Raw genomic sequence first — 27,800 nt, forward strand, 5'->3', positions numbered from 1 at the left:
TGTTTAAATTAATGATATTTTGGAGAATCTCACACAACAGGAAGCAAAACATGTGTTTCCTCATCGATGGGGTGTAAAGACAGCAGGTCCTGGCTAAAAATGTTTAAGACTTTAATTGCAAAATACAGTATTTTGATTTTTAGGTGCAAGAGATATAACAAGAAACAGGGGAAATGCAACACGATCCCCTTTTTACTTATTTAAAACTGTCAGTCTTATATAAATTCTAAATGGCTCCAATAAGTCAGCTACTCCTTAGGTTTGTTCTCAGGTAAAGTCTGTCTATCAACTGATGATGATTCCCTCAGCAGCCAATTGGAAACTCAAGTAGCACTGAAACTAGACGGCCAATTTCACCCCCCTCACCTTTAGAATTGGGGGGTTTCCAATAGAAAGAGTGCTTTCACTTCTGCTCACCCCCTCCTGTTTAGCGGTTAGTGCAAGGACAGGCTCTCTTCCTTTTTCTGAATAGTCTTAAAACTGTGCGCAGGCTTGCCAGCGCGTTTATTACCACTGGTACAGCGCCTAGCGAGGACGTCAAAGTGCGAAGCAAGCAGGGCAGGATGGCCGAGGAACAGCATGATGCGCTCTTGAGGAACGAAGGGCCTCCCAGCGAGGAGACGGTTGTTAATGTTCAGACCGGGCAGAGAAGGTAGGGAATCTGTCAATAAGAAACATAAAAGCAAATAAAACGCTCGTGTAAACTGTAATGCACCTATTTTCTTGTAAGTGTCGTTTCTTGCTCCGTTTTTCACATCTGTGAAAGAAGAAAAAAAAGAATCACCCTAAAAGTGATTGGATTACAAAAATATTTTAAAAATAATTTATTGTGTATCTTCGTTATATATAATTTATTGCTTTGTTGCTGTTCGGTTGAATATTATATATACTGTAGATATTTGGTCTTTGTTTCATCAACCGCTAGTTACAGTATGTATAGGCTATTATAATAAACTGTGTATGTTTTTTTGCACAATTATTGACAGGTGACTTTATTATAAGTGAAAAAAAAGGCATTCTAAAAAAAATATTTTCTCTTCAAATCAAGTAAAATGTTTTGGTGTTACGTCACTTGTTGCCGGAGAAATGTGGAGTGCTAACTAGGCTTGGGCAGGAGTTTTTAATATACGTTTTACAAATTTAAATTGTAGTGAAACCACTCGACTACTAGACAGGATAACAAAAAATATTTATTGGCTTTGGGATTACAGTATTCTGCAGTCAATTAACTTTTTAAATAATTTCATTAAAAAATCCATTCATTTGTACATCCTCTATGTCTGTAATGACCAGAAAATATTCCAGAAGGCGGTTTTAAGAAATCCCCTCTTTTGAGCTATGATAAGCTGCCACCACACTCGTTGGCTTATTTTATTTATGCTTTTTGATTTACATGATTATTTGTGCATATCTCAACGTGTACATATAATGTAAAAGACAACATACAGTAGTTTAGCACACCCTTAACAGCTGTTGAAGGTCCTTTCCTTATAAAAGTATTGTTTTTTTTGCTGGTGGGAGGGGTAAATTATACTCCATAGTCACAAAAATGGGAAATTTTGAATAGGCCAAAATATGTTTGTTTTTGTGAAATAATAAAAAGCAGAAGCAAAATTTACAAACCTTAGTTTAAATAGTCTTATTATTTTATCACCTTGAATATGTTCCTATCGATGCTTGAATACGTTTTAACAGGAACAAGTTTTTACTACTAATTCAATATACTGTATATATAATTTCATTTTTTGGTTCCAGGAAGGACAGCCTTTTGTTTTACAAAGAAATATATTTTGTGTTGGATGTACAATAATTCTCAAAGCACAGTTTCAGTAACATGAACATGCCTCCCCATCTCAGTTAATTCTTGATATCTATAATATATATACTGTATATAATAATATTATATATAATATTTTCTATCTCAGCTCTGTGGTTTTTCACTTCTCTTTTTTGTTGTATGTCTTGGTGTCTTTCAAACTTGAGGCATTCTGGAAAACTCAAGAGCACCTCTTGCCTAGCAACAACTGATGCTATAGGTGCCACATCATTGATGCCATATATGGGTTCAAATGTTTGGACTACAAAGTGCACAGATCCTGAAAAGAAAGAACAAAGACAGCAAAACTAAATGTTTTGTTTTAAGATTAGAGCTGAGCACATTCTTAAACTCATTAATCTCTTTCTTACTAATTTACATGCAGAGCTACTGATGAACACTCAAAATTAAGATTTTATATTTAGTTCCAAAAATTGAATCAAGCTCTACCCAGCTTCCCTTTGCAGTTGTTCAACATGTATGCTGAAGTGTTATTTTACTACTAACAAAACTATACAATAAGGTGATTTTCAAAGTCATATGTTCTAGTACTACATTTTCTAGAAATCAAAATAAACCTCAGTTAAGGTAACTGCTGTAACCTAAAAAACAAAAGAAACAGAAAATGTTTACATATCTTTACTAAGATTGGAATCATAGTGATTTAAGTCTTTTAATTTCAGCAAACGGGGGAACAAATATTGCTCTGGAGTGTACAACCTCCGGCCCCTATGATTTCAGTAATTAAAATGAAAACAGAGACAACCAACTCTTCAGAGGTTAAATATGTGTGTACTTGGTGCTAAAACAGATTATTTTATTTTTTTGTCTCATAGCTATGGCATATCACAAATACTAAATATTTGTTTTAATGACAACATGATCAGTTTTTAGCATAAACCTTAGTTTTCTAAAGGCAAAACAGGCAGCATAACTACTGAATTGTTATCAGATCTGCAAATGGTTAAAATAAACCCACTGTGAAACTGAGAAACGTCTTCCCTACAGTGAGATCATTCTTATTTGTTTTCGGGCTTCACATTGTCCCTCATTTCATTCCGATAAGTTTCTTCTCCTCTCCTGTTTCCACAGCAGCTCATCCAACCGGGGGTATAAGATCGCCGGCTTTACACTGCTGGCATGCCTCCTGATCGCAGGCCAGGCGGTCACGGTGTATTTCGTGATGTCCCAGAAGGGCCAGATCACCACTTTGGAGCAGCACACCGAAAACCTGAAGAAGCAGCTCAACACCCGCAAACCAGCCCGTAAGTCCACAGGAACGGCGTTCCTTCACATGACGCTGCCTTGACCCATAAGCCCTCGCTCATCCCTGGAGCCACACCCTGAAAAACAACCAGGGGTCCCCACAGTTTTGAAATGGGGGGGGGGGTTGAAGGGGTCTTGTCTCATTGAAACTTATGGCAGCCCCTCTCTTTCCTTTGCACCCCAGCACCATCTGCTCCCAAGATGCTGCACATGCCCATGTTTAACATGCCTCTGCTGATGGATTACAGCGAGGACTCCAAGAAGGTCCCCATGAAGGTAAGATCACCTCCGCTAATGCTTCAAAGACTTCTCTCTTAACTCCAGAAAGACATAGGCAACTTGTGCATTGATGACATCAATTCAATTTGTGATTATTATGGAAAAGTCTTCTTGCCTGCACAATGGCACTGTAAGTCTCCTTACAGTGCGGGAACAACCATTTCCCCAGTTTAAGAAATGTTGTAACTTTGCTTTATTCCTGCACTCATTCTAGTTATTTTCGGTAATACAGCTGCACGGTGAAAGTACAAATCACAACTATAAATAAAATTACAAAGATTACTGCAGCGCTCATAAGTACTATGCACGAACAAGTCTTCATAATGTATACTAAATGTTATTAGGTGGTGTTTGTGTTAATCAAGCCCCATTATCACAGTATTAATGATTTATAGCATTCTGCAATGACTCAGAAATAAAAATGACTAATGACAGTGATTCATAGTTAATGCTGTGAGGATTAGATTAATTGCTGTTATTCCTGCTTCTGACAGAAAATTGAGGACACTGCCACTGTCAGCCTGGAGAAGCAAGTGAAGGACCTTCTGCAGGTAAAAGCAAATGATGTTCTGTTCCTTTGCAGGTTGTTGTTTTTTTAAATGAAATTGCTTTGTCAAGATTAAAATGACAGAGGAGAAAATGAAACATTGTTATCATCAACAGATGATTTTAACCCTCTAAAAGAGGTGATTCATTATTATCTCAGACTGATTAGCACAAGAATGATGATTCTTGATGATTCTGTTGATTCTGTATTAATTATTTCTATGTAGGATGAGAATCTTCCTCAGTTCAACGAGACTTTCCTGGGTAACCTGCAGGGAATGAAGAGTCAGATGGAGGACAGTGAGTGGAAGGTAAGTCACAGTAGCTGATGGAAGTAGTTAATAACAGTCCTTCCAGTCAGAACTACACATACATGAGCTGAGCATCTAAACTATTCTTCAGAATCAGGGTCGTGGGGGGCAGGACCCAACCCCAGCAAGCTAAACGTGCAAGGCAGGGGGCACCCTGGATGGGGCACTAGTTCATCTCAGGGCTGACCCAAAGAAACTCAAAATACTCACACCAGGGCCAGTTTTTCCCAGTAGCCCAAATAACCTACCAGTGTCTTTGGACTGTGGGAGGAAACTGGAACACTCAGAGGAAACCCACATGAACATGGGAAAACATATAACATCCACACAGACAGCACCTCAGGTCGGGAATCAAATCCAGAGACCAAGAGCTGTGAAACAGCAATGTTAATGAATGTGCTGCCTAAGCAACACATATGTGTTTTAAGCATACAGTTTAAGTTTTGCAGCTCAGAAGAGTTTTGGTATGTGTTTCTATTACAAACCAAGTAATGCAGTCAGCAATGAACTGCTTTGTAAGAATTTGCTGCTTCTGGGCTTGTGTAGACAGTACACGAGTAGAGCATCAAGGTAGCAAAGAAGGTTCTTTAGATACCGCGTGACCATTATTGGCACTATCCTCCAGGAGCTGAAGATTGTAGGACTGTAGGGTCACCATGCTTTTCCCATGCTTGCCTTACAGAGCTTTGAGTCCTGGATGCGCAGCTGGCTCATCTTCCAGATGGCCCAGCAGCAACCACCAAAGCCCACCCCTGTTCCTGAGGAAAAAAACACCCCCATGGCAGGTGAGAAACAGGGTTGGTAAGAGTGACAGACGGGGATGTTATAAAAAAAGAAATAAAATCATTGCAAAAACCCAAATGGTCATGACCTTCCCCATAACTACTGTAGGTAGTTATGCTAAGGTGACAACCCTGGCTGCATTCCTGACCAGTAAATGAGCTGCATGCTTTTTGTCCTGAGGTTCTCTCTTACTGAAATATTGAGTAGAAGGAGAATTGTCCACATTTGTAGTTGGAGTGGATGTATAATTATTTGGAAGCATGCAATAGAGAAAAATTCCAAAGATTTGCCATGCTTGTTTATAGACATACATTCTCAGATATTCTTATTCCTATTTGCAGAGTCTGGTATCCAGACAAAATGCCAGCTGGAGGCCAATGCCAAGTCTGTGCATCCTGGGGTCTTCCGCCCCAAGTGTGACGAACAGGGCAACTATCTGCCCATGCAGTGCTGGTCCAGCACGGGCTACTGCTGGTGTGTGGACAAGAATGGGGATGAGCTCCCAGGCACCAGAGTCCGATTCGGAAGACCTCAGTGTGATAGTGGGGAAGGTAGGCCAGAGATTTCCTTAAATCTAAGTTGAGATTTGCATGTCCTTCCAAAGACGGAAGTGCTAGATTGAACAGATCTGGTCACAACAACAAAAAAAAAACCACCTTCCCTTTACCCACCCCCCTCTCCTCACCCAAATAACAGCTTAATAGATGGTGTGTTTAATAGGATGCATGTTAACATGGTGTGCATGGTCAGACCCCAGATTCCATTCACTATCCAAGCATTTATGTAGGCTTCACTGTGAAGATCATGAATGCTCTTGGGAGACATTGAATGCTGTCGTTGTCATTAGTTTTATCTCATACTATGAGACCTGTTACTCTATGCTCCTCAAAACCCCAACTCCAAACTCTGCAGCATCTATAGTGACTGATAGGCATCGCGCTGAGTGTTCTCAGTGGAATCAGACCTAGAATTCAACTCCCAATGCCTAAAACAAGACTCCTATACCAGAGGGCCATCACTTTAACCTTACACCCATTACGTTGTGTCCTCCAAGTCAAGAGAATAAATATCTATAGTCAATCTAGCCTTAGTCTTCTCTTTCTCTCAGATGTCACAGGGACCAGCGACATAGATATTTTCTGTGAAATGCAGTAGGTCAAGCCTGTTTGACACACTCTTTGGGGATTTTTGTTTTAAGCACCAGTGGTGTTTATAGCTTTGAATTTCCCTTATAATGGCATGATTTGGTTGCTAACCTCAGAAAAGAAAAACAATTTGATGATCAGGCTTATATACTGTAAGATCTGTGTGCCTCCAGTTCTGTCCCATTACTACTTCAGTCTGGTTTATAGTGAATTTTCAGAACAATGGCCAATTAGGCACATAAAATGATTTAAATAAAGCCAAATATTGGTTCAGAATATTATGTGTGATGCACAATAAATACAATTAAGAATAAAAATGATTATGAGCCTGTCCGTCACAACAGAAATCTTTTTGATTAACAGGAAAAGGCCGTAAGATGGCTTTGCCAAGCTTTCCCAAAATGATGGAGCTGAAAGGTGAGTTCTAAGAAGAGAAGCCATGATACAAACCTCTTTTAAAATGAATGAACGTGTAGTTAACTAACAGCACTAATGTGAAATAAGAAACATTAATCAACAAACAGGGGTTTGCTGATTTTTGTTGACTCACCCAGAATTTGCTAGATTTCCCTCACATGTAGATCTGTTTAATTCTTCTACATGAAAAGATGTGAGTAATTTCTTTCAGGTATTTTCTTTCCAAAAATGGTATGAGAGTAGAAAGCAAGGACTGTCAACCTTGCACAGTTTCCTTTCTTATTGAAATCCCACGCAGCTAATGTGTAAAAAATTTAATATAACTAATTATTATCTTATAATAGAAATAGTAATATTATGTCTGTCAGATGAGTATTTACCACAGAATATACAGGTATTTACTTTTTGAGTTTTAATACATACAATGGTGTGCCACACTGCTGTCAGATATATATATATACACAAGAGTCAGGATATCTAACTCTTTAATGTTTGTTTTCCAGATGAGTAAATTACATGGGAAGGATGCTTACAAGTGACAGCTAAGAAGCGCTCCTAAAACCTACAATTGTGTAATCATTAAATATCTGTGATCAGGGCTTGAAACCATGCTAACAGCTTTTAGAGAACCATTACTGATATTAGTGGGCATATTTTTCTGAGGGGCTAAAGCATTTTTTTTTTATTACTTAGTTCTCGATTGTCTATAACAGTGAGTCATACTGGAATGTGTTACATTCAATTTATAACAGTGGCGAAATATTTCTTGTCAAATAAATGAACCTCTCTTGCACTTAAATTGGTATGCCATCAATAAAGAGCCATTTGAAAGCACCTTAATTACAGCCGCCTATACTGTAGCAGATTTAAGACACCATCCAAAATCTATTGTCCTCCTGAAAACAATAAGTTGTACTGTAGAATTGTCCCCAACATGTCCCCAGTACGTCTACTCACAAACCACACCTTGGAACATCAACCAAAACAAAATCCTCACTGCAGTTATTTTTTTTAAATTAAAATTTAATAAAATGAATAATTACTGTCCATATTTTATGTATACAATACCTTCTGTCTTTCTTGTGCTTAATATATGCTAAGATCGTAGTTATGAAGTACTGGGTTTTGAAGACTGGAAGAGATGTAAATGTATCTGAGAAATGGAAATTAAAGATGGTTTTTCCTAATAAACGTAGCTGTATGATGCTTTACATCTGTGTTTCCATATAAATGTAATACTGCACTGGATTTAAAGATTCTGTTCAATCTTTTTCATTTAAATGTTCCAAGGTATTAGGAGCACAAAAGTGTCTTGTGAAAGAGCACTTTCATTAACTGGTTGTTTCAAAGCAGTTCAAAAGATTGTTATGGAAGGTTTTGTTTCCAGCAAAATCTTTACCACAAGACAAAATGAAAGGAAAGTGTGTCCATAAGGCCAGTTAAAACAATGATTTATTAAAAGTAAGTAAAGTAATAAGGATACTATTTCACTGTAATGAGAAAACTACTAAAATGGATAAGGGGATATCTACTGAATTGCCCCAAACACAGTGAAACAGCAGCACAAACTCCTTGGAAAGGCTTGATTTCATATCCACTATATTTTTGCTTTTATCTGTCTCCAGACTGATAAAAACACTATAGTAATGTAATGTACACGGCCGACATTACAGGTTGTGCGAGCCGGCTTACCAGTGCGGTGATGTCACCGCCCTTCCCTGTTAATAGCAGGGACCTCACAGCTGCCGGGCTGAGGGGAGGTTTCTCTTTAGCTCAACTGGCTGGGTCCCTGTTGAGTGATGCTGGAGGTCCAGGTTCGAGTTCCCAGCTTTGGGGGGCTGACCTAAGGTGGCACCGGTGAGGGCGCATACCCGCATGAACCTGAGAGCGCTACATTGGTGTGAGAAGTGGGATGGGATAGCCCTTCGCAGAGGATGGCGAATTAAGTGGGGGAGAGTGTAACGCATACGGCCGACATTACAGTAACAACAGATCAGCTGATACTTCCTGCAAAGTGATGCCAGTTCCTCCTGGTTTGCTGACGCAAATTGCTGAGTGATTTTGGATCACTAGATGAAGTTAGTCTTTTTTTAAAAAAACTTGCAAGAAGTTGAACATTTTAAATGGAAACCTATGAAGCATGAAACCTCAGTTCCTTTTTTTCTCAAACAAAAGCACAAAAACACACGGTGAATTGTTTTTTTCTTAATTTCTATTCTTCTATTTATAAAGAAGTGAGACTACTGTACAGTACATACTTTTTAGAGGGGGATTGCGTAGAATGAGAATACAACTGATACATTGTTCTTTATATTTTTTGTCCCATCACTTTTTTTCTGATTTACTTTTCTTAAATTGGTGAAAGACAAATGATAAACTGATGGAAAATTACCACATACATAACAATATATGAGAAGTTTAGGATAAATTACAAAAATATATCTAATAAATTACAGATTAGAACAATGGGAAAGATTTACTTAATTGGTTGTTTTACATACATTTCAACAAGTTATACTTTTCAGGTGGCATTTGTTTTTGTGTATGATTGCCTGCCTTAGTAAACTTTTTCTTTGAGTATTTTTAGAAATTGACTATGCTCACAAATTTTGCAAAAAGAAATACTGAATCAACAGTGAGTGAGTGTGTGCCTGTGTGTGTCCGTGTCTGTCTGCCCATTGATGGACTGGCGTCCATCCAGGGTGTATCCGCCTTGTGCCCATTGCTTGCTGGGATAGGTTCCGGCTGTCCTGCAATCCTGAACTGGAAAAAGCAGCTAGAAAATGGGCGGATGTTTTTGTTTCCCGTGCTCAATGAGAAATAACTCCTTTGGAAGGAGTGCATATGGAAAGTCCCTCAGATTCCTGATAGACTTGGCAAACACACCAGGAAAATTTCTAGCCCTCAGACAATCGTGACATGAGCCAGGATGGTACAGTAGCTCCCAAAAGTTCCCGATATCTACCAATATGCTAGACATTTACTTTTCATATATGCTGTAATAACAAGTAAAGAGAAACTATGAATCTGCAAATAGTGCTTAACTTATACATTCAACTTCAAAAGACATTCTAAATTATTTTTGTTAGGATCATAGGTAATTTTTTTTTTACCTCTGTAGAGTTTTCTAACTCAACAAACGTCACACATACAGTTTAAGTTGCATTTTGTTCACACCTAGCATAATCTGCAATATTGGAAAACAACTCCCATTAGATATATTCAGCATTAGGAACAACAGTAAATTGAGTAGAGGAATACCAAAGTTTGTCACTAGAGGTCACAATATACCAATGGATAACCTGGGAAAAATCACACTAATACTACAGCATCATTCTAGGAATAAGGAATCAAGTAAATTTTATTTAAATGAACACATAACCCACCCTAAAACCTATGGATCTAAAACACAATATCCTGAGTTTATGAATCTTGTTATGACAAGAATAGTAGTGAAATGAAAAATAAATCATGCATTAATGTTCTAACATTATAATTATTATCTAAAAACATCTATGAATTGGCTTCATTACTCTGCTCTCCTCCCCACTAATAGCTGATGTGTGGTGAGTGCTCTGGCAGACTATGGTTGCCGTCGCATCATCCAGGTGGATTCTGCACATTGGTGGTGGAGGGCAGTCCCCATTACCTGTAAAGCGCTTTGAATGGAGTGTCCAGAAAAGCGCTATATAAGTGTAAGCAATTATTAATGATGATTATTATTATTATTATTATTATTATTATTATTATTATTATTATTAATTATATTCCAGCTGCCAGATAGGTTTGCCATTTACTTTATATATCTCTGAAGTCCTATAGCTGCAGATGTGATTCTCAATGTAAATCATTTGTAAAAGTGCATGCATGAATACTGTTACTTTTTTCCTCCGATGTCTCAGTGTTATACAGTATATTGTAAAGATGATTAAGAGATTCTGTAAAATGGCTCAGTACAAAATCTTATTAAATGCTTATCTAGATTCTTATTCCAGCCATGAACTGTATATAGATTTTATTATGTTATTTACAGTATATAGCTTTTTATATCAAGGAAACAATGCAAAGAATGAAGTACTTTGTAATTGTAACTTATGCTTCCTCTAATGCAGTGCACTACAATATTATTAACACATACAGTAGACTTATACATTTTTTATTTAAACCTTATATTGTCATAAAGTATAGTGTCATTTTTAGGCAGTTCATCCAACCACCCATCAATCTGAAAGGCTCTTATTCCTGGTTAGGGTCGCAGCAAAATGGAGTCTCTTCTGGCAAAACAGGTTATGAGGTGAGACAGCACCTCGGTGGAAAGGCAGTGCATTGCAGGAAGCACACACAACCACAGGGACAAATTAGAGCCTATTTACCTAGCCCGAAGGTCTTTGGAAGGCATGAGGAAAACAGAGCATGAGGCTGTTCATATGACCTAATGTTGAGCAAATTGCCTGGGTCATGCTAATGAATCTTCACAAAGACTCGGCACCAGGGCAGTTCAGCTGAAGCATTTCTGCCTCCTATGTAAATTTTTTTTTACAAATTTGATTAACTTTCTGAATTAAAAGTGTGTTTACTTTGAAGGACTAGATCCACTGAAATATACCACAACTGCTGGTCTGGGTTTCTTCCCAAATATATTTCTGATGTAAATTTTCTGTGCGTGTGCTGCCTGTAAAAACTTATGTCAAAATATTAAAATAATATAATAAATAAATACATGAAAAAAGAATAAAAATCATCATAGAAAATTAATGAACAGAATAGGAAGTTAAAGCCATCAAATAGTTTGATTATAAGCATCTACAAGGACAAATCACAATTTTTTGCAACCAGAACTTCTACAGGAACTAAACCAAGACAAGCAATGATTCCTGAGCTCTTATTAATATATTTTTTATATACATCTTCATTCTGTATTATAACATTGTTTTTTTTCTTCTTATGGTGTTATAAACTATTGAAATATTCAATATATTTCAATAGGGTACCTCAATGTAGTCTCTGTTAATAAAGACATGTTTAGTTTTTTAGTCTTCATGTTTAGTTAATTAACTGAGACTTTTCCCTCTGAAATCTAATCTTTGAAGACAGATTGACAGGAGACTGCTTCTATGAATATTTTACAACCTTGTAACTGAACACATTCCAGGCTTGTTCCAGAACTTACCTAAGGCTTCATCTCTTCAGACATGGATTCTGGAGACGTAAGTAGTTATACAAATTTTATAACTCTTTGTTTTATATTACACAATCTGGTTTATGCATTCCGGACTTGTAAAGTGCCTTATTTTGGAGAGAATTGCAAAAATGAAGATTCCCTCATGTTATATCCTTAAAGATAGGTGCTTTTCAGAAATTATTACAGACTGTGGAATTTCTTTGATTCTGAGGCTGGGCTCAACTTGCTTTACTAAAGCTCTTTTCTGACAGTTAATTTCTCTCAGGGTGTATAAATTTAACTAAGTAATACTAAACGTCTGAGGATGGTCAGTGTTAAACCCCAATCCAACTTGCTGGAGATAGGAAATGATTTGAGAGTGGCTAAACATATATTGACATAGGAACAAGTAATAGTGTTTATTCCATGCTGAAAAAAAGAAGAAAGAGAACACAACGTTTTGGCCGTGGAGCCTTCTTCAGGTGTGAAGAAGGCTCCACGGCCGAAACGTTGTGTTCTCTTTCTTCTTTTTTTCAGCATGGAATAAACCTATTACTTGTTCCTTTGCAGCCTACGCATGCTGACGCAGCTACCCACCTGAACGTATATTGACATATTTTTGTTCTCAGAATTCCAAGGATGTTGCTGTGCGAGTGGGTGTGGTATTTACACAGAAGACAGGTAAAAGTGGTGTTATTATTATTAAAATAACTTATTGTCTATAGTGTATTTTTCCTTCTGGTGCCATTTAGGGAGTCAAGTAAAGATGATTTGTAAGACAGAAGCAGGTAAAATGTTATTTCTTAACAATACCACTGGGTTATTTTTTGTTCCATTGTGACAAAATATTAATTTTAGTTAATGTATAATTAACCTGTGTGTGAATGATTAGGAAGATAGTAAATGGCAATATTATGAATCCAGTGAGCATTTAAGATTCTTGTAGAGAAACATAAAACCTGGTGCAGAAAATCATTATTTTATAATTCCACATTGTATGTACTGTATTGTAGATGTAAATACTGTATAAAATACATGTTTTTGACACTACGAGGACAGGTTTAGAACATCTAGGGTTCCAGAGACAATGATAATTGAAAAACATTACAGCTGACAAATGACTATTCTCAGGAAAAGCAGGCAACAATGCCTGAAACAACAATATCTGTGTGCCTCAACCTATTTCAGAAATATTTAGAAAAATCCCATGGTAAATATTGAAAGCACTTGCAGCTTTTCTTAAAACTTTTTTTTAGGAAATGAAAAAAACAAGCTACGACTAACTTTAAATGAAGATGAAAACTGTGTGATTTATTGTCAAGGGGAAAGCAAGGTAAGAAATACATGATTGCTATAGGATGAAATAATATTCTGTTACTTGTATAGACTTTTCTGAAGAATGAGGAGAGTGTGTTGTACTTTAAAATCTAAAGCAGGATATAATTTAAATGTATAGTATAAGTACATTAATTGAGTAATATACAATTTATACTGTATGTTTACTATCCCACTTGTGGCCTTCCGCTGTTATTGAGGTCAGTTCAGTATTTGCTACTGGTGACTCTTAGGTACACAATATTTCAACTCAAACCTCTGTCTTCCTTGGTGCAGGACTCATCCTGTAATCTATGCATTTTTGTTTCCCTTTTAACAATTATGTTGTGTGGCCATTTTTCAGCGTTGATACAGCATCATCACCTATGTTTTTGTAGGAATGTGCCTTTTCGTTTGATGCTGTTGTGAACCATAACAGTGCACAGTAAGAAATTTAAACAAAATGTGTTGCTAAAGTATGTTTAATTAGAACTCCACAGATGTACATTTGTATGGATTTTTACCCTATAATTTAGATTTGATTACAATTTGAGTTCATACTGGTTTTAGGAGAAACTTTACCCTGAGCTCCTGCTACCTCTGGTGCCATTGGTGGTGTCTGGTTACAGTGGGAATGTGCTGGTGGCAGGTACGCACAGATCAGGGAAAGAGAATATCCTGTGCGGACAAGTGATTGTCAGACAGGTAAAGTTTATTAACAACCCCTTTTACTGTTCCTCTTGTATTTTATTTTCCAGAACTTCTCAGGGAGTTTCAAAGTTATTTTGGGACAATGAAAAACGTTCTTTCATTGCCTCATGAGAGATTTATTTCAAAGTGATTGCTTTGTCAAGTTTCTCATTGTTTGTCTTTACCTAATGAAGTGCAAATCAAACAGTGCACTTTATCAACTCAGCCATGGCAACCAATCAGGTCAGCAATGAATGGGAGAGATATGACTGGATTCTGAAATTCCATCATAGAATAACAGCAATAACATAACTGATGTTTGTGATAGATAATCTACAGGACTTGAGAAGCCATATGGAGATAAAAATGAAACTGTTTGTCTTATTTTAGCTGATTGAAGATTTTTTCAACGAATTAAACAAGATGACAGATGGGGAATGGTTTACAACAGTGTCCTTTGTACAGGTAAATCAAATACAAATCTACCTCTATATTTGATTGCTTGTGCTTTATTCTCTTTATCCCCTCTTTGGGGAATAAATACTCTTTGAATCCATTATATATAAGACTTAAAGATCACACCGACTGCAAATTAACATGGAGGAAAACAGTACAGTGGACAAATCAAAATAAGATACTGCATAGTGATGGTAAATCAAACACACTTTTTTTAGTTACTGTATTACGGACTTTGATTTTTATTTTGTAGTTAAGACAATAACGTGGTGGTGTGTTTGTTTTGTTGCTTTGTTTGCATTCAATAAACCACAGTTTTACCCTGATGACACTGCAGTTGATCTCTTATATCCACAAAACCGGGATCTGAAGCCTGTGACTCACCCAGTACTGGGAATGTGAGTGGAGAGCTCCAACCAATACACTGATTCCTTACAATGTTGAATTTTTCTTCTTCCCAAAGAAGTTTAAAACAAATTAAAAGTAGATTCAAAGACAGTTTATCTTCATCAACTGCAATAAATCATGTCACAAAATGCATTTTTCACCACCTCTGGTCCGGGCTATGGAATAAGCTACTGATACTGACTGTTCTTTTTTTAGTGTTATAGATAATGTGTGTGAAATTGCAGTGCATACTCCGGGTGATGCCTGGAAACTGTATGACGAAGGCAGGGAAACACAAAAAGCCACCACTGGGAATTTGATCAGCAGGTCAGTCACAAAATCCTTCTGCATATCAGTGAGGTATTTGGTCAGCTGAGATAAAATTCATCTGAGATTTTGGATTTTGAAATTCTGTATCAATGATCTTTCACAAAGGATGTGTAGTTAAAATTCCTTGATATCACAGCATTAAAATCATTTACTGTAGACAAACTAGCATGCGTAAAAATGCACACATTCACAGTTTAGTCTCAGTTTAAGTATGAATGTGTCTTTATAATTTTTTCTTCCCTAGGTGTAGCTCCCTTTATTCCATCAGTGCTGAGAAGAGGCTCCGGTCTGACAGTGAATGTGCAGAATACAGTCTCTCCAGATTGCAGGTCTTTGATCTTGCTGGTGGGGCATTCAGGGATGATCTGAATGGGTGGGTACTGGACCATATGGCAGAGTTTTGTTGGCTTTATTCCTTTAGTATGACCTGGTTTTCCTGGAATATTTAAATTCTAAAGGATAAGCCCCCTGCTGAAAGTCTTGGACCAATCGGAGTCTCATTCCACACCTTCTGACAGTCTGCTGCCTGCTGTATTGACTTCAGCACTTCATGGAAATGGCTACACTGTTCTTCTGTACTGTATTAAGCCACAGGGTGAGTATCAGGAGAAGCATTATAATACTGAAGGAGAGAGAATGGTATGGTAACCGACAGGTAGCAAAGTCCTTTGGATGAGATGTGGTCATTAAAAATCCCAGGGCAGTTCTAGAAAAGAGTAGGGGTGCTTCCCTAATGTCCTGGCCAAATTTCCCTTCGGCCTTTCCCAAACATGGTCTCCTAATAGTCCCCATCTCTCAATTGGCTATAAATTGTTCTCCTCCTCACTGATAGCTGATGTGTGATGAGCGTACCATCGCATCATCCAGGTGGAGAATTCACATTGTTGGTGTTGGAGGGGAGTCTCTATTACCTGTAGACCGCTTTGAGTGGAGTGTCCAGAAAAGAGCTGTATAAGTTTAAGGAATTATTAGTCATTATTATTAAATTGTTCAAAGAAAGAAACCAGTTCAAAGCAGAACATTTTCCTTTGATAGAAATTCTGTCTTATTACCATGTTTTTTTATTCCTCTTGTTTACATGCTCCATTTTCTTTTGATTATCCTTTTAATTAAGAAAACATCCTCTCAATCTGGCTCATTGACTCATAGCGGGTGTCGATTACATTTACATTATTACTGCTTAAAAAACGGAAAACCTGTTTTTGTTCATTCTTTTTTCTTTGGCATAAAGTTTTAAACACCCCGTATCAATATTACTAGGAACTATGGCGCCAGGAAGGAAGTGTTTTGAAAGACAATGGTGTTTAGATTTCAAACCCCCAGGCCTTTGGTGTGCATTACTGTAGGCCTGGTGGATGAAGAGACCCCCTGGGCTCTGGAACTGGCTCACAGGGTGAGAGGCCTGACAACAAGGGTGTCTCCCGGGCACTGGAGTCCTCAAAAGACCACTCACAGGTTGCGGACAGTCATCAGGGAGCTGAGGAACAGCATAGTTTTACAGGGGGAGAGTGGAGAAGATGAAACAAGAGAGCTGGCTGGACTCATTAAAACACTGCAGGTAAGGGAAAAAACTGTAGTCAAAGTAACACTGGAGAATACATTTCAGGCTCTTGTGCACATTTATGACATGGGAGTTGTGGGTCAATTAACCGTAAGTAAGCAGGAAACTCAAATGGTACTTTTTTAATTTGTATTTGAAATTTGTATTTGTTCCAACGCAGAATGAAAATAAGAGAATCAGAGTAGTTTAAGAATGGCAGTGACTAACAGCAGCTTCTACTTTTTTCTAACATGTTAATTAAAAGAAAGGGACAAAGAGATACTGTCTTTCAAAAGGCGCCTTTAAAAAAGTCAAAGATGGAAATGCTAGCCCCTTTAATCTCCCTTTTGTGCTTCGTGATCAGGTTGTCAAGAACCAGGACTGGGAGAAAAAAAGAGAAAAATCAAAAGAGAATGAAGAAAAACGAAAGGTTTGCTTTTCAAATTTTTATTTTCCTACCATCACAACGTGTTTTAATATTATTGTTGTTTCCAAATGGACATGAACAAAATGCGGCCAAATTCCTTTTTGGGTTGGGCTCTATTTAGGAACAAATAACAGCCAGTCATGGACTCCCTGAAATATAGTAATCAGCTATTTAATATCAAAGGAAATTTAGAAAGAACATGTTTTATTGAAACTTTTGAAAATAGATGATAATTTGATGGAACAGTCAGCTAAAACATATAGGTATGCTTCTGTTTTCATTTTCGATAAGAAGGAAGAAATCATTATATTTAACAATATACCTGCTTACACCATTCCACAAACATTATTTAAACATAACTACCTAATCTCATAGTAAAACAACTTAGTGAAGGCACAGCCTTTCTTAGTCATTTAAATAAAGGGCTTGTTACCGAATTGTGTGTGTTCTGCTGCTGAGGCAGAGCTGTGCAGTCAAATCCTCTGATGTGGGGACGCTATCCCATGGTGCTCCCCAGCTGAGGGATATCCAGGAGAAGATAAGGCAGCTTCAGGAGCAGTTGAGGAAGGAGATGGAGGAACATCTGAGAGGTAAATGAGTATCTAGATTGCAAAAGCCTTCTTACTGCAATGGTATGTGAGTCACAGTGATCTGCTGAGATCGTGTTAGTGTTGGATGTTATTGATTTGTTCTCTGGAGGTGCATTCATCTGTTTATGTTTTTGGAGACCTAGAATTCCTCTGAAATATTGTTCCAAATGTAATCATAAGATCTAAAATATATGAAACTAAATGAATGTATAATTATACACAATGCTGCTATAATCCTGGAACACTGAAAGAAACCCTTAAAGTTACCAAGATTCCATTTCTTTTGGGTAAAAATTTCTCTCTCACCTCTAAAAAAGACTTAACTGTAACTATAATCCAAAACCAAAACCAGCCTGTCCTTAAACTGATCTCAGTTTCTTTATACTGATAGTCAGTAGCCACTGGATAATTTGTAATGGTTTTTAAATACTGTGCAACACTGAAAGACTGCCCACCTGGGATTTCTGTTTAATTACATGTCATCATTGTGATTCATCTATGAAGAGAAAATTTAAGTGATTCAAAAGGTGTATCAGGCTGTCTGTAATGCAATGAAGAGTTTATACAGAAAGAAGCAAGGCAGGATTTCAGCTTGACCTCCACCACAGATGGGAAGGTTACTGTTGACAAGAACCAGGAGAGAGTGGGCAGGATCCAGGAGCTGAGGGAAGCCATCAGAGAGGAGCAGAGGAAGTGCAAAAATGCTGATCAGGGGTCAGGCCATCTACAGCATTGCAATGACCAGGTATCTAATGCCCTCTTCCCTTGGACTATTTTGATAAGAAAGTGTTTGATAGAGATTATGCAATACATGGCCAAACAGCATTACCATTGCTGGTTTCATCCTGAAATGTCTCCATTTGGATTACATGGCAAAGCCCTTGTATCTCACTGTATGACCTTGACCCACTGACATGGTTTATTTCCATGTTTTATATAACTACTGTGAGAAAGGCATACGGCAGCAACATCCAAATATAAAGATGCAGCACATTCTTTCATCCCATAAAGTAGCCTTTTCAAGGTTTTCATCTTCGCAAAAGCAGGAGATTTCAAGTAACTTTCAAAATGTAGTAGTAAAAACAAAATAGAAAATGAAAGAATTCAAATTAATGGTTACTATCTCGAGGAAGGGAATAAAAACCAGTAGGTGAAGGGGTAGTCTCCACGGTCTTGTTTTAGGCAGCCCTGAATTAAAGGCTAGTGTAGAAAATACTGAAAGATAATCTCTAAAAATTAACAGATGGAAAGCATATAATTTTCTAATAATTGCCTTGCAGTGTAAATATGATGTAGTATGAAGAATATGATTCCTATGCGCAGATACAAACAATATAAGAAAACTGAAAAAATACTTTTGTTTCACCCTTCAGAAATAGTCTACCGTAATAACTGGGCTAAATTATTACCTTTAGTATTAAGCTTCTTAGATTTGTTTTAAATTGTCAACAACACATTTTCTGTTAGGCAAATGATTCTTGTGACAAAATGTCTGACGCGGAGCTGGAATATAGCCAGGCTCTGAACAGGAGGAGACGACTGAAGGAGGAACATGGCGATCTAATTCACAAGGAACTGCTGAAGATGGAACAGGAGCTGGAGGCTGAGAAGGTGACAGAGATGTTCAGTGTGCATGTTAGTGGACACTCCTTAGGAAACAATTAAAGGGGAACTGCAACGTTATTTTTACATTTCGGGGGTTAGAAAGAATCATCATTGATGAGTGCATTTCAAACCACAATAAAAGTAAAATGTCCACAGTAAGTTGTAAAACCTTCAATTTACGTCACAAAATTGAGAAACTTTCCAAGTATGTGCAGTGCCATATTCTGTGATTCAGAACAAGGCAACCAAACATCTGGTGATTTGATGCAGCCCTGTTACATTGTAGACAGCAGGGAGAGTGCCTTCTGCTGGCCCCACTTACACCTCTTCCAGCAGCAACCTTAGCTTTCCCAGGAGATCTCCCACCCAGCCACTGGCCAGGCTCACACCTGCTGAGCTTCAGTGGCTTGCCGGTTGTGAGTTACAGGGTGATATAGCAGCTGGTTTTGAACCAGCTTGCAAAAGCATGAGTCCTGAGGGTTGCTGTCTCTGTCATGTGCAGGACGAAGGCCAGACCGTGGAGGTGCGGCGCTTGGACAGAGAGCGGGAGATCCTGGTGTTGCAGCTGGAGGCACTACGGAGAGAGAAGGCCGAGGCAGAGAAAGACCTGGAAGCTTACCACCACAGACGCATTCAGGAAATGAACTCACTCCAGGCAGAGAGCCTTCAGGTCAGCAGGTGTCAGAACCTGAATCACACCCGAGTGTTTTGCAGTTATCTGTCCAAGAAAAGATTTGTTTTTTTTGTGCATGTACATGTATTTTTTTATAAGCTATTTTAAATAACTACTTTGGAACACTTTCAGAAATACTGAGGGAAAGATAAAATTATTTTAAAAGACCTATTCCTTCTAACAGATTAAAATTAAACACTACAAGGATCTACAGTTTTAACCTGTTTTACAGGGATTTAATCCCTTATAAACCAATAAACTGGGGGAAGCCTAAACAGTGAAGTTTAGAGAAGATACGTTTCTGTCTTATGTTTCTAATGTATTTTTTATTATTATGTAAATGTAAGACACAACAGGTATAGTTTTCAGTTGTTTGGTTGGCATGCTGTCAATTTGGATTAAATCCTGATTACAAACTACAGTATGTTTGCTTAAACCGGTTCCTGCATTTAGGTTTTTCGAGCCTTTCGAGAGGTTTTTGAGGACCAGGTAGAGACCCTGGAGAAGCGCTATCGTGGCCTGTTGCTGGAGGTCATTCAGGACGCAGTGTACCTATCAACTAGGAACCAGGAGCTGGAGGCAGAGAACAAGCAGCTCGAACAGGGTGAGACAAGTCAAAGAGTGCAAGGCCGTAACACTTTTTTTAAGGGTAGAAAATTTCAACATGTAGAGAATACAAACCAAAAAAAGATTTCAGCATGCTTCCTGTCCTTCGGTAGATTTAGTATGATTTGTTACAGAAGGCTTACAGAATTTTATAATGTGAATTCAGGAATGAGTCTAAAATCACAGCAGTGTATAATTTGCACAAACTACACATGTAGCTTGATGGCTGTACTTGTGTTGTGAATTATTATTATTTGTATTATTCTTCTTTCTTGTTAGTACTGTAAAATATTCCTTCTGAAAAAAGCACAGGTGATGGTGCTAACATGGCCATTTTTACTGAGGATTTACTGGAGTAACTTCAGGTTTTCTATTTTTATTCACTTAGCACTGGCAAAGCACAGAGATGCTCTTACTGTTGAGAGAGGCCTTAGGAGAGCCCAGCAACATCACCGGGAAACTGCCTCACTGTGACAGGCAGAGGAAGATCTGCTTTCATGCGCACAGTGGGGCTAATTCAATTGATCTGGCATTCAAAATGTCAACTGAGGGAAAGGAAAAAAGCAACACAGTGCGTAATACCCATGTAGGAGGATACAAATTGACAGGATTCAGTTCTCTGTTATCACAGCACTGTATTTGATTATATTCAGAACTGGTAAGCAGTTCATGTCTCATGTGTCCACATACTGAAAGTTCTTTATGTGTCTGGATGTTGAAGTTACTCCACAGATGAATACTGAAATTGTGCAAATGACTTACCAGCCCGATTCCTACACTGGTTTCCTCTTTGAAAGAAAATAATAACATCTGACGTAAGAATTTTGAATAATACATCAAACCTGAAAATTTTAATCCTTTCCCACGGAGTCGGAACTGTAAAATAATTCAAACAAGTGAAAAGCATATATATTTAATTGAATGAAATAAAGCATCCTTTTAATTACCTTTGTTTTATTCCTGCTTTCTTAAAGCATAGCTTGTTATTTAAATGACCTTTGTTTCAATACAGAAGCAAAGCCTACAAGGACTGTCATATCCATTTGCAAATGAGAAGGGAACTTGACATTGGTTGAAGTGTCTCTTAACAAATTGGAGAAAGTTCTTGTTTATGTTTTGTCATCGGTCAGAACAGACCCAGGAATATTGTTCCAAGGTTAACTTTTCTCAAAAAATGTTTACAAGAGTAAGACAAAGTCACATTCATTTTAAGGAAGTACTGTATATCAGGAGGGTAGCACAGTGGCTACCATTGTTGCAAGGGGCCCTGGGTTTAGTTCTGGATATGGGGTGTTACCTGTGTGGAGTGTATGTTCTCCCGGTGTTTGTGTGGGTTTACTTCATGTGTTCTATTTTTTCCTCGCAGTCCAAAGATCTTCTTGTAGGTTACTGGCTTCTTGGAAAACTGGATCCTGGTGTAAGTGTGTGTCTGTATTTGTGTCTATCAGCCCTGCAATGGACTGGTGTACTGTTCAGGGTGTACCCTGCCTTGCACCCATTACTTGCTGGGATATGCTCCTTTAGAAAATATGTACACTTTATATGCAACTCAAATAAAAAAATCAAATACCGAAAGAACTGTAAATAGCACTTTATTTATTAGCAGAGCCCTTAACAAAAATAAAGCAGTTCTGAAGGCCAAACAATATGGTAAAGCATATGGAAACTGCATTTAGACAACAGTCATGGACTTATGATGTTTGAGACAAAAGAAGGCAACTCAAAAAATATGCAATGAATATGGCATGTAACAGTCACTGAGACATCCTACAATTTCAGAATAACAAAAATATGATTGGCTTATTGTCTGGAAACTGATGGTAAAGATGCTTAAGAATATCAAATAAAACACAATTCAGACCCAAGGTAAAAGCACCATCTTCATGAAAAGTCATAAACAAAGTCATTACAAAAACAAAGAATCTTCTTGAACTTTGGCAATCAAATGAAACTGTATTTCCTTGGGATTTTTCCAAACCACTGTTTAAAAAACAATAGTTTGCTAAGGTGCTGCTATAATCTCGACTGGTCTTACCCAAGTCTACTAAACACTTTTCTTCCCCAGGAAAACTATAAACGTTTCTTGAAGAAATGCTTTGGACGTCAGGCTTTTTTATTGCACCTCAAATTTGTGACTCCTACCAGGAATAAAGGACGAAGGATGTTTCTTCAAGCCAAGCTCCAGTTTGCAAACTGAGTCCCAAAACTAAGTATGTACTCCCATTTGAAATATCTGTCCTGGCTTGATACAGTCATCAGATGATAATCACTAGATTCCTTGAAATGTTGGCACATAATTGGCTTAGTGCTACTGGCGATATGACAGGGATTAGATCCTCCATTGCATTGCCTTCTCTTCTCTTTCCATTTGCTTGTGGTGAAATCAGTGAGGCACACACCTTCATTTGGCCTGAGCCACCTTTATGTTGCTGGTATACTTGAGGTGTATGGAAAAATAGTTTCATGGGTGGGAAGGTCAGAGAAGTCCATCAGTATTGCCCCATCTTGTTCTTGAACTAAAGACATCGGGATAGCTTTTGCTTAAGCATGGTAGTACAAGTAAATGGCCAGACCAATCAATACAACTGAGACAAAGAAAAGAGGTGTGAGCTGGAGACTGAATAGGGAAACAGAAAGCATTGCGTTCACAAGCATGGAGCAAGAAATGACAAAGAGGCGTGTGATGTTACTACTGTGTTTCATGACAAGGGACATGAACAAGCCATTCAGTGCCTGAGTTGTCACAAACAACCAAACCACCCAAGAATACCCCTCAAAGAACCCAGGGCCAGCATTGGTAAAGTGGGCACAGCAATTCACTGCCACTCCAAACACATAGAGAAAGAGATTCTGTAAGTTCAGTGGCAGTCGCTGAGTCTTTAGAATAAGCTCAGTGTAGACAGCAGCCAAGCCAGACACAAAGCAGTATGAGAGAACTAAAAGAAGACCCAGGACACTGATATGAAACTGTGTTCCTACTACAGCTTCCCCTTTTTCTTCCTCAGTGTGATCCAAGCTGCTGTAGGTATGGCACACTCCAGCCATCATAAGCAAACAGACTGCCCACCACTGGACTGGCAGTAGGCGTTTGTTTAGAAAGAGGCTATACAGCAGGGCAGTGGAGATAATCTTCAGGTTGCTCAAGACTTGGAATGTGCTAGGGTCCATGTAGAGCTGCATATAGACCACCAAATTATTATTGATTGCGTACAGCACTGCTGGAAAGGCATAAGGAACCATGTGGCCCCAGGAAAGAGTGACTTGTAGGGAGCGCAAATCCTGGATCAATAGCAGCCCCAAGGAGATCAAGAGCTTGGTTAGCTCAATCAGCACCACACAGGATGAGGGGCTAAAGGGGACTTTACCATCGACTTTACAAAGCGTAATCAGGGGGGCATGAGAGCCATAGATAAAGACAGAAAAAACAAGAAGGAATAGCCATCCAGTTTGTGTGAACCTGCTTTTTTGCTGAGTAGAGACATCCAAAGATCTCACTTTTTTAATCACAATCATTTTTAGAAATCAGTATACACATACACACTACCTATAAAACACTGTGATAGTGGTTTCAACCAGTTAAGGCTTAATATTTTTTTCTTCAGCATAAGCTTCCATAATACCAAAATACTGATAATCTAAACATGCACTCAACCCAGTAGAAGGAGTCTTCTACAATTAGCTAGCCTTTAAGACCTTTTAAGTTAAAAAGGTGGGTTTGATTGAGAACTTACAACAGCAGTAAAACAAACTTGTTTAGACTTTTTGCACTGTTCTTTGCATCTCAGTTATTAACCATGTCTCATTAGAAAAAACAAAACCCAGTAGCCCTGCTAACTGGCTGACGCCATGTAACAAAAACATACAAATCCTGACTTGTGTAAAGAAATGAGCTTGACAAAATGGAAAGTTCAATTACCATTACACAGTAAAAGCCTTTTGAAACTCCCCAGTGTGCAACAATTAGTTTGTAAAGTCTTATGAGATGATCTATTCAATCTGCTTTGTACTTTTGTCCAGGTATTCAAAACAGTGATTGCAATAACAAACCAACATTACTGCTCCGCTGTACAGAAGTTAGATTCATGATAAATTAGGCTGCACTGGGCAACGTCTTTAAGGCAATTCAGTTCTTAAAGTCAAACCACCCAAACTGTATTCTTGCATAAGCACTTTAAAAAAGTTCTTACAAAGAAATTAACATAGGTCTAAATTATTGCCCTGCAGAAGAACTATTGCACTTTCTGAAGATCAGCTTTACAGTATGAATTGGACCCTGATTTCTAAGTTTTTGCCATGCATTAGCCCACAAAGCTTCCATGCTGTGCCCTAGAATGGACTGCACCCCTCCAAGTAATATATCAAAGCATTATTCAGTTTGAAGGAAATAGAAAACAGGTGTCCTCCAGAAATAACTTTGGTTGGGGACCCTTTCTGGAGTGGAGGAAAAGGCACGGCATGTACCAGCCCTCTGCAGAAGCACCTCTCCTGGTCAGTTGGGCCCTTTCTTCATGGAATTGAAATAGTCCTTAACGGATTTTTCTATGTTGGGCACATCATAGTTCTGCGCGGCAAAGATTCCCGTGAAGGTTCCTACAAGCACCCCTAGCACAGCAGAGGAGCGGAGCTTAGCTACCACATAGCCAGCCAGGAACCCCTTCAAAAATGGAGATGCCAGCAAGCTCCCTCCCTAAAAAATGAAAACAACAGTGTTGGAAATCAGCAGTTTTCCTTGATCAACTGCGTCTGGTTGAGAATGCGGTCTTAGGAGAATGGAAAGTGCTTACTGGTTCTGACTTCTATTTTAGTTCATTTTAAGAGCTGGCTTTGATTAACTCCTGGAAAATGATGTGACAATTGAAGCTTACAATGGTTTCTAGCAAAGTCTTTTAAACTTAACCTCCCGTTACCTATGGTGTGAAAGTTATTTAAAAAACATGTGGAGTTCAATTATATATAATCTCCAATGGTATTGGATTAGATGCACGGATGAAATAGAGAACAAATAGTTACCTGTGGTATTCCTGCTTGCACTTCGCTTTCCACTCGTTTTTGGATATCCTCCAGCTGATCTTTGAGCTGAGCAAGGTCCTTCAGCTTCCTCAGAGGATCCTGCAACAAATCCATTTCAGCCAGGTGAGCTCATGTGCACTTAAACCGGGGACTGTACCCGAAGACACCCACTAACATACAAAATATCCCCAAGAAAATAACATGCTTAATGCAGGCCTGCAGAAGCTAATACCAGAATGCGTTTGTATCTGGTTTACTCAAAACATATCACAAGTAACTGCTCCTGAGTTCAGAAAACCAAAAAAAATGTATCACATTTTGATAAGCCTAATAAATTAAATCTTTTTTTGTCAACTTCCACAAACCAAACATTCACCCCATTCCAATTCTTTGAATTTCCCTCCCTGGCACCACAAGAAGTTTGCAATCTCACAGGTCTTCACAAGTGCTGAATCACTTTACCACGTTCCTCCTCAATCATGTTTCAGTACACAGTAGCCTCATTTCAAAAGAAGGCTGGAGAATATATGTACTACATTAAGATATGCATACTTTTGTAAAGACATGCATTCATTTGGAAAACAGTTCATATAGAAAAAAAATAAGAAAGGTCCCAGACAAGAGGAAGGCATCTGTGAAACGGACCTTTGATCGCTAACACCTAATCACAGGGCACATTTTATTGTGTAGTTTTGACACTTATTTCATATGCTTTATCACACAACCAGCAAGAGAGATTGACTTAAGGAAACAAGTACATGCATAGAGGCAATAGGTTACCAAACACAATTCAACAACAATGAACAGAACTAGGAAGAAAAAAAAGTTCGCCAACCACATTCTGAAAAAGGTCACTTCAAGGACATCTGATAAAAACTGCACCGAACCACAAGAAAATGTCCCTTTGTGTATCTGCATTAAAAATATGGTATTATTATGCCTACTCGGGTCTTCCACAATTTTAAGAGCTGGAAATCCTACAGTACAAAGTATGACTTCCTACAACGTTCAGAACGAATCTACATGTACTCAGGTTTCACTGTTTTGTTTTGGCTTGGCTTAAAACAACATGTGAAAGATTTCGTAGGGAGGAAAAAAAAAGAAAGTTTGCAAGCCATTTTACTGTTAAGGTTATTAAGCTCGATTTTTTAAAATTACTGAATAGGACTACGAAAAACATGCTTCCTTTTTCTTACTAGTGTTTAATGTAATACAGTTTATAGGGTGATCTTCTCTTGTGGTATACCACAGAAGGAATGCGAATCGCAATTACGTTCATATGGTGAGTATTAAGTCATCGGGCGTGGTTCAACGTTTACTTTTTTTCGTTCACAAATTCGATTTTTCCTGTCACGACAGCGTATGCACCAGTACTACTGATCTCAAAACATATATTTAGTCTGCAACCACTAGATTTAGACGAAAACAGATTTATTGTTAATCTTTCACCGGTACAATATTTAACAACAATACAGCAGGTACTGAAGTATTATCTACTATTGATTACACAGTTCTGCACAGGGAAGCTCAAAGTGTCGGTGAAATATAATATAGTATAATCATTGTATTCGTTTTCCTATGCATAACCATATGCGTTCTCCTGTACAAATGTAAAAAATCCAGTATTGCAGCCCATTTAATGACTGAATGAAACAAGTAGGCATAACTCGTCCATACTCAAGGTAGTGCAACCATTTAGAGTCTATTAAAGGCATGAGAAAGACGATACGTGTTAAATATATGTCCCAAAATGGCTGAAATAAAGTTAGAATTTCCTCTGTTTTACACAAAACAGCCGCGTCCCATTACACAAATGCCTGTGAACTTAATCGTTATAAAACAAAATACACTGCACTAACATAAGGGAATTATTTTAATCCAAAACACACACTCACCTTGTCTTCCGCCATGTTAGCTCGTCACAAGGGAATCCCTGGGATAGGAAACTGACATCTCGTTAACTGGGGAGACTGGTTTAGTCTGGATGGATTGTGTTTTGTACTCTGTGCACGATTAGTTATCCTTATGTGCAGGCGTAGAGTTGTTGCAGTGTGAGTATTGGTCATATGTGCGGGTGAAACGCAGGGCGAGCACATGTCTGGGGCTCGGTTTTGAATTCATGTAAATGAATTTAAAGCAGAATTGTATTTTTTTACATTTAATCGTATTATTGTACCAAAAAAATACATACCGGATGCAGTTGACTAGGTATACAGACCAAAATGCAGTGGCTTTTAGGTACAAAGCAGAAATATAGTAGTATTTTGAGGGAGAATGCAAATAAAATGTGTCGAAGTGCAAAAAAGCATGTAAGAAATTTTGAAAAAAAAAGGATAAAATATTCCAAAGTGAAAAAAGGATATTTGAAAGCTAGTAAAATTCTATTGAAAACCCACTTGAAAACTTAACGTACATTAATCTTCTAACAGTTTCATTCAATTTAGGGTC

At 38.0% G+C, this 27,800-nt stretch overlaps 5 protein-coding genes and 1 long non-coding RNA gene across 8 annotated transcripts in view; 4 read left to right on the forward strand and 2 right to left on the reverse strand.

The window, feature by feature from the left end:
* The first annotated feature begins 424 nt into the window (after positions 1 to 424).
* LOC148650491 (H-2 class II histocompatibility antigen gamma chain-like) lies at positions 425 to 7,754 on the forward strand. 3 transcript variants are annotated; one of them, XM_088604337.1, is made up of 9 exons: positions 425 to 652; positions 2,912 to 3,081; positions 3,267 to 3,358; positions 3,856 to 3,912; positions 4,135 to 4,218; positions 4,901 to 5,003; positions 5,343 to 5,552; positions 6,510 to 6,563; positions 7,067 to 7,754. In XM_088604337.1, exons 1-9 carry the CDS (start codon positions 564 to 566, stop codon positions 7,072 to 7,074), a joined length of 867 nt encoding a protein of 288 aa, XP_088460463.1. In that variant the 5' UTR covers positions 425 to 563; the 3' UTR covers positions 7,075 to 7,754. The 3 variants fall into 3 exon arrangements, with proteins under 3 accessions (XP_088460463.1, XP_088460462.1, XP_088460464.1); XM_088604336.1 differs by having other exon boundaries at positions 430 to 652; positions 2,909 to 3,081; XM_088604338.1 differs by lacking the exon at positions 5,343 to 5,552 and having other exon boundaries at positions 438 to 652; positions 2,909 to 3,081.
* A 3,317-nt stretch (positions 7,755 to 11,071) lies between these two features.
* Positions 11,072 to 13,495, forward strand: LOC148650492 (uncharacterized). The gene is made up of 4 exons (XR_015925842.1): positions 11,072 to 11,770; positions 12,354 to 12,405; positions 12,981 to 13,057; positions 13,437 to 13,495. It is a non-coding gene; the product is annotated as an uncharacterized LOC148650492 (long non-coding RNA).
* A 117-nt stretch (positions 13,496 to 13,612) lies between these two features.
* LOC148650493 (uncharacterized) lies at positions 13,613 to 21,920 on the forward strand. The gene is made up of 14 exons (XM_088604339.1): positions 13,613 to 13,743; positions 14,119 to 14,193; positions 14,500 to 14,582; positions 14,788 to 14,898; positions 15,146 to 15,274; positions 15,360 to 15,496; positions 16,248 to 16,459; positions 16,806 to 16,871; positions 17,332 to 17,458; positions 18,016 to 18,203; positions 18,926 to 19,069; positions 19,566 to 19,733; positions 20,190 to 20,340; positions 20,731 to 21,920. The coding sequence occupies exons 2-14, from the start codon at positions 14,152 to 14,154 to the stop codon at positions 20,814 to 20,816; spliced, it is 1,644 nt and encodes a 547-aa protein (XP_088460465.1). The 5' UTR covers positions 13,613 to 13,743; positions 14,119 to 14,151; the 3' UTR covers positions 20,817 to 21,920.
* Positions 21,919 to 23,856, reverse strand: LOC148650494 (putative UDP-sugar transporter protein SLC35A4). The gene has a single exon (XM_088604343.1). It carries the CDS (start codon positions 23,853 to 23,855, stop codon positions 22,884 to 22,886), a length of 972 nt encoding a protein of 323 aa, XP_088460469.1. The 5' UTR covers position 23,856; the 3' UTR covers positions 21,919 to 22,883.
* On the reverse strand, positions 23,789 to 27,400 carry LOC148650495 (SLC35A4 upstream open reading frame protein-like). Its single transcript, XM_088604347.1, has 3 exons — positions 27,248 to 27,400; positions 25,353 to 25,451; positions 23,789 to 25,029 (listed from the first exon to the last, which is right to left on the reverse strand). The coding sequence occupies exons 1-3, from the start codon at positions 27,260 to 27,262 to the stop codon at positions 24,832 to 24,834; spliced, it is 312 nt and encodes a 103-aa protein (XP_088460473.1). The 5' UTR covers positions 27,263 to 27,400; the 3' UTR covers positions 23,789 to 24,831.
* Positions 26,386 to 27,800, forward strand: part of apbb3 (amyloid beta precursor protein binding family B member 3) — a 38,165-nt gene continuing 36,750 nt past the window's right edge. Inside the window, exon 1 of the mRNA XM_088604340.1 lies at positions 26,386 to 26,634. The gene's annotated coding sequence lies outside the window, so the exon portion shown is untranslated. The remainder of the gene's footprint in view (positions 26,635 to 27,800) is intronic.

This window comes from Lepisosteus platostomus, chromosome 13, assembly GCF_059453375.1.
Source record: "Lepisosteus platostomus isolate fLepPlt1 chromosome 13, fLepPlt1.hap1, whole genome shotgun sequence".
NCBI lineage: Eukaryota > Metazoa > Chordata > Actinopteri > Semionotiformes > Lepisosteidae > Lepisosteus > Lepisosteus platostomus.

What these genes read in the sequence shown, in the direction of transcription:
- LOC148650491 (XM_088604336.1), top strand. Translation starts at nt 564, where the DNA reads ATGGCCGAGGAACAGCATGATGCGCTCTTGAGGAACGAAGGGCCTCCC. An exon ending in CAACACCCGCAAACCAGCCC is followed by an intron (nt 3,082 to 3,266) that starts GTAAGTCCACAG and finishes TTTGCACCCCAG; the next exon opens with CACCATCTGCTCCCAAGATG. An exon ending in AAGTGAAGGACCTTCTGCAG is followed by an intron (nt 3,913 to 4,134) that starts GTAAAAGCAAAT and finishes ATTTCTATGTAG; the next exon opens with GATGAGAATCTTCCTCAGTT.
- LOC148650493 (XM_088604339.1), top strand. Translation starts at nt 14,152, where the DNA reads ATGACAGATGGGGAATGGTTTACAACAGTGTCCTTTGTACAG. An exon ending in ACTGGGAATTTGATCAGCAG is followed by an intron (nt 14,899 to 15,145) that starts GTCAGTCACAAA and finishes TTTCTTCCCTAG; the next exon opens with GTGTAGCTCCCTTTATTCCA. An exon ending in GATGGAGGAACATCTGAGAG is followed by an intron (nt 17,459 to 18,015) that starts GTAAATGAGTAT and finishes AATGCAATGAAG; the next exon opens with AGTTTATACAGAAAGAAGCA.
- LOC148650494 (XM_088604343.1), bottom strand. Translation starts at nt 23,855, where the DNA reads ATGATTGTGATTAAAAAAGTGAGATCTTTGGATGTCTCTACTCAGCAA.
- LOC148650495 (XM_088604347.1), bottom strand. An exon ending in TGCAAGCAGGAATACCACAG is followed by an intron (nt 25,030 to 25,352) that starts GTAACTATTTGT and finishes TTCATTTTTTAG; the next exon opens with GGAGGGAGCTTGCTGGCATC.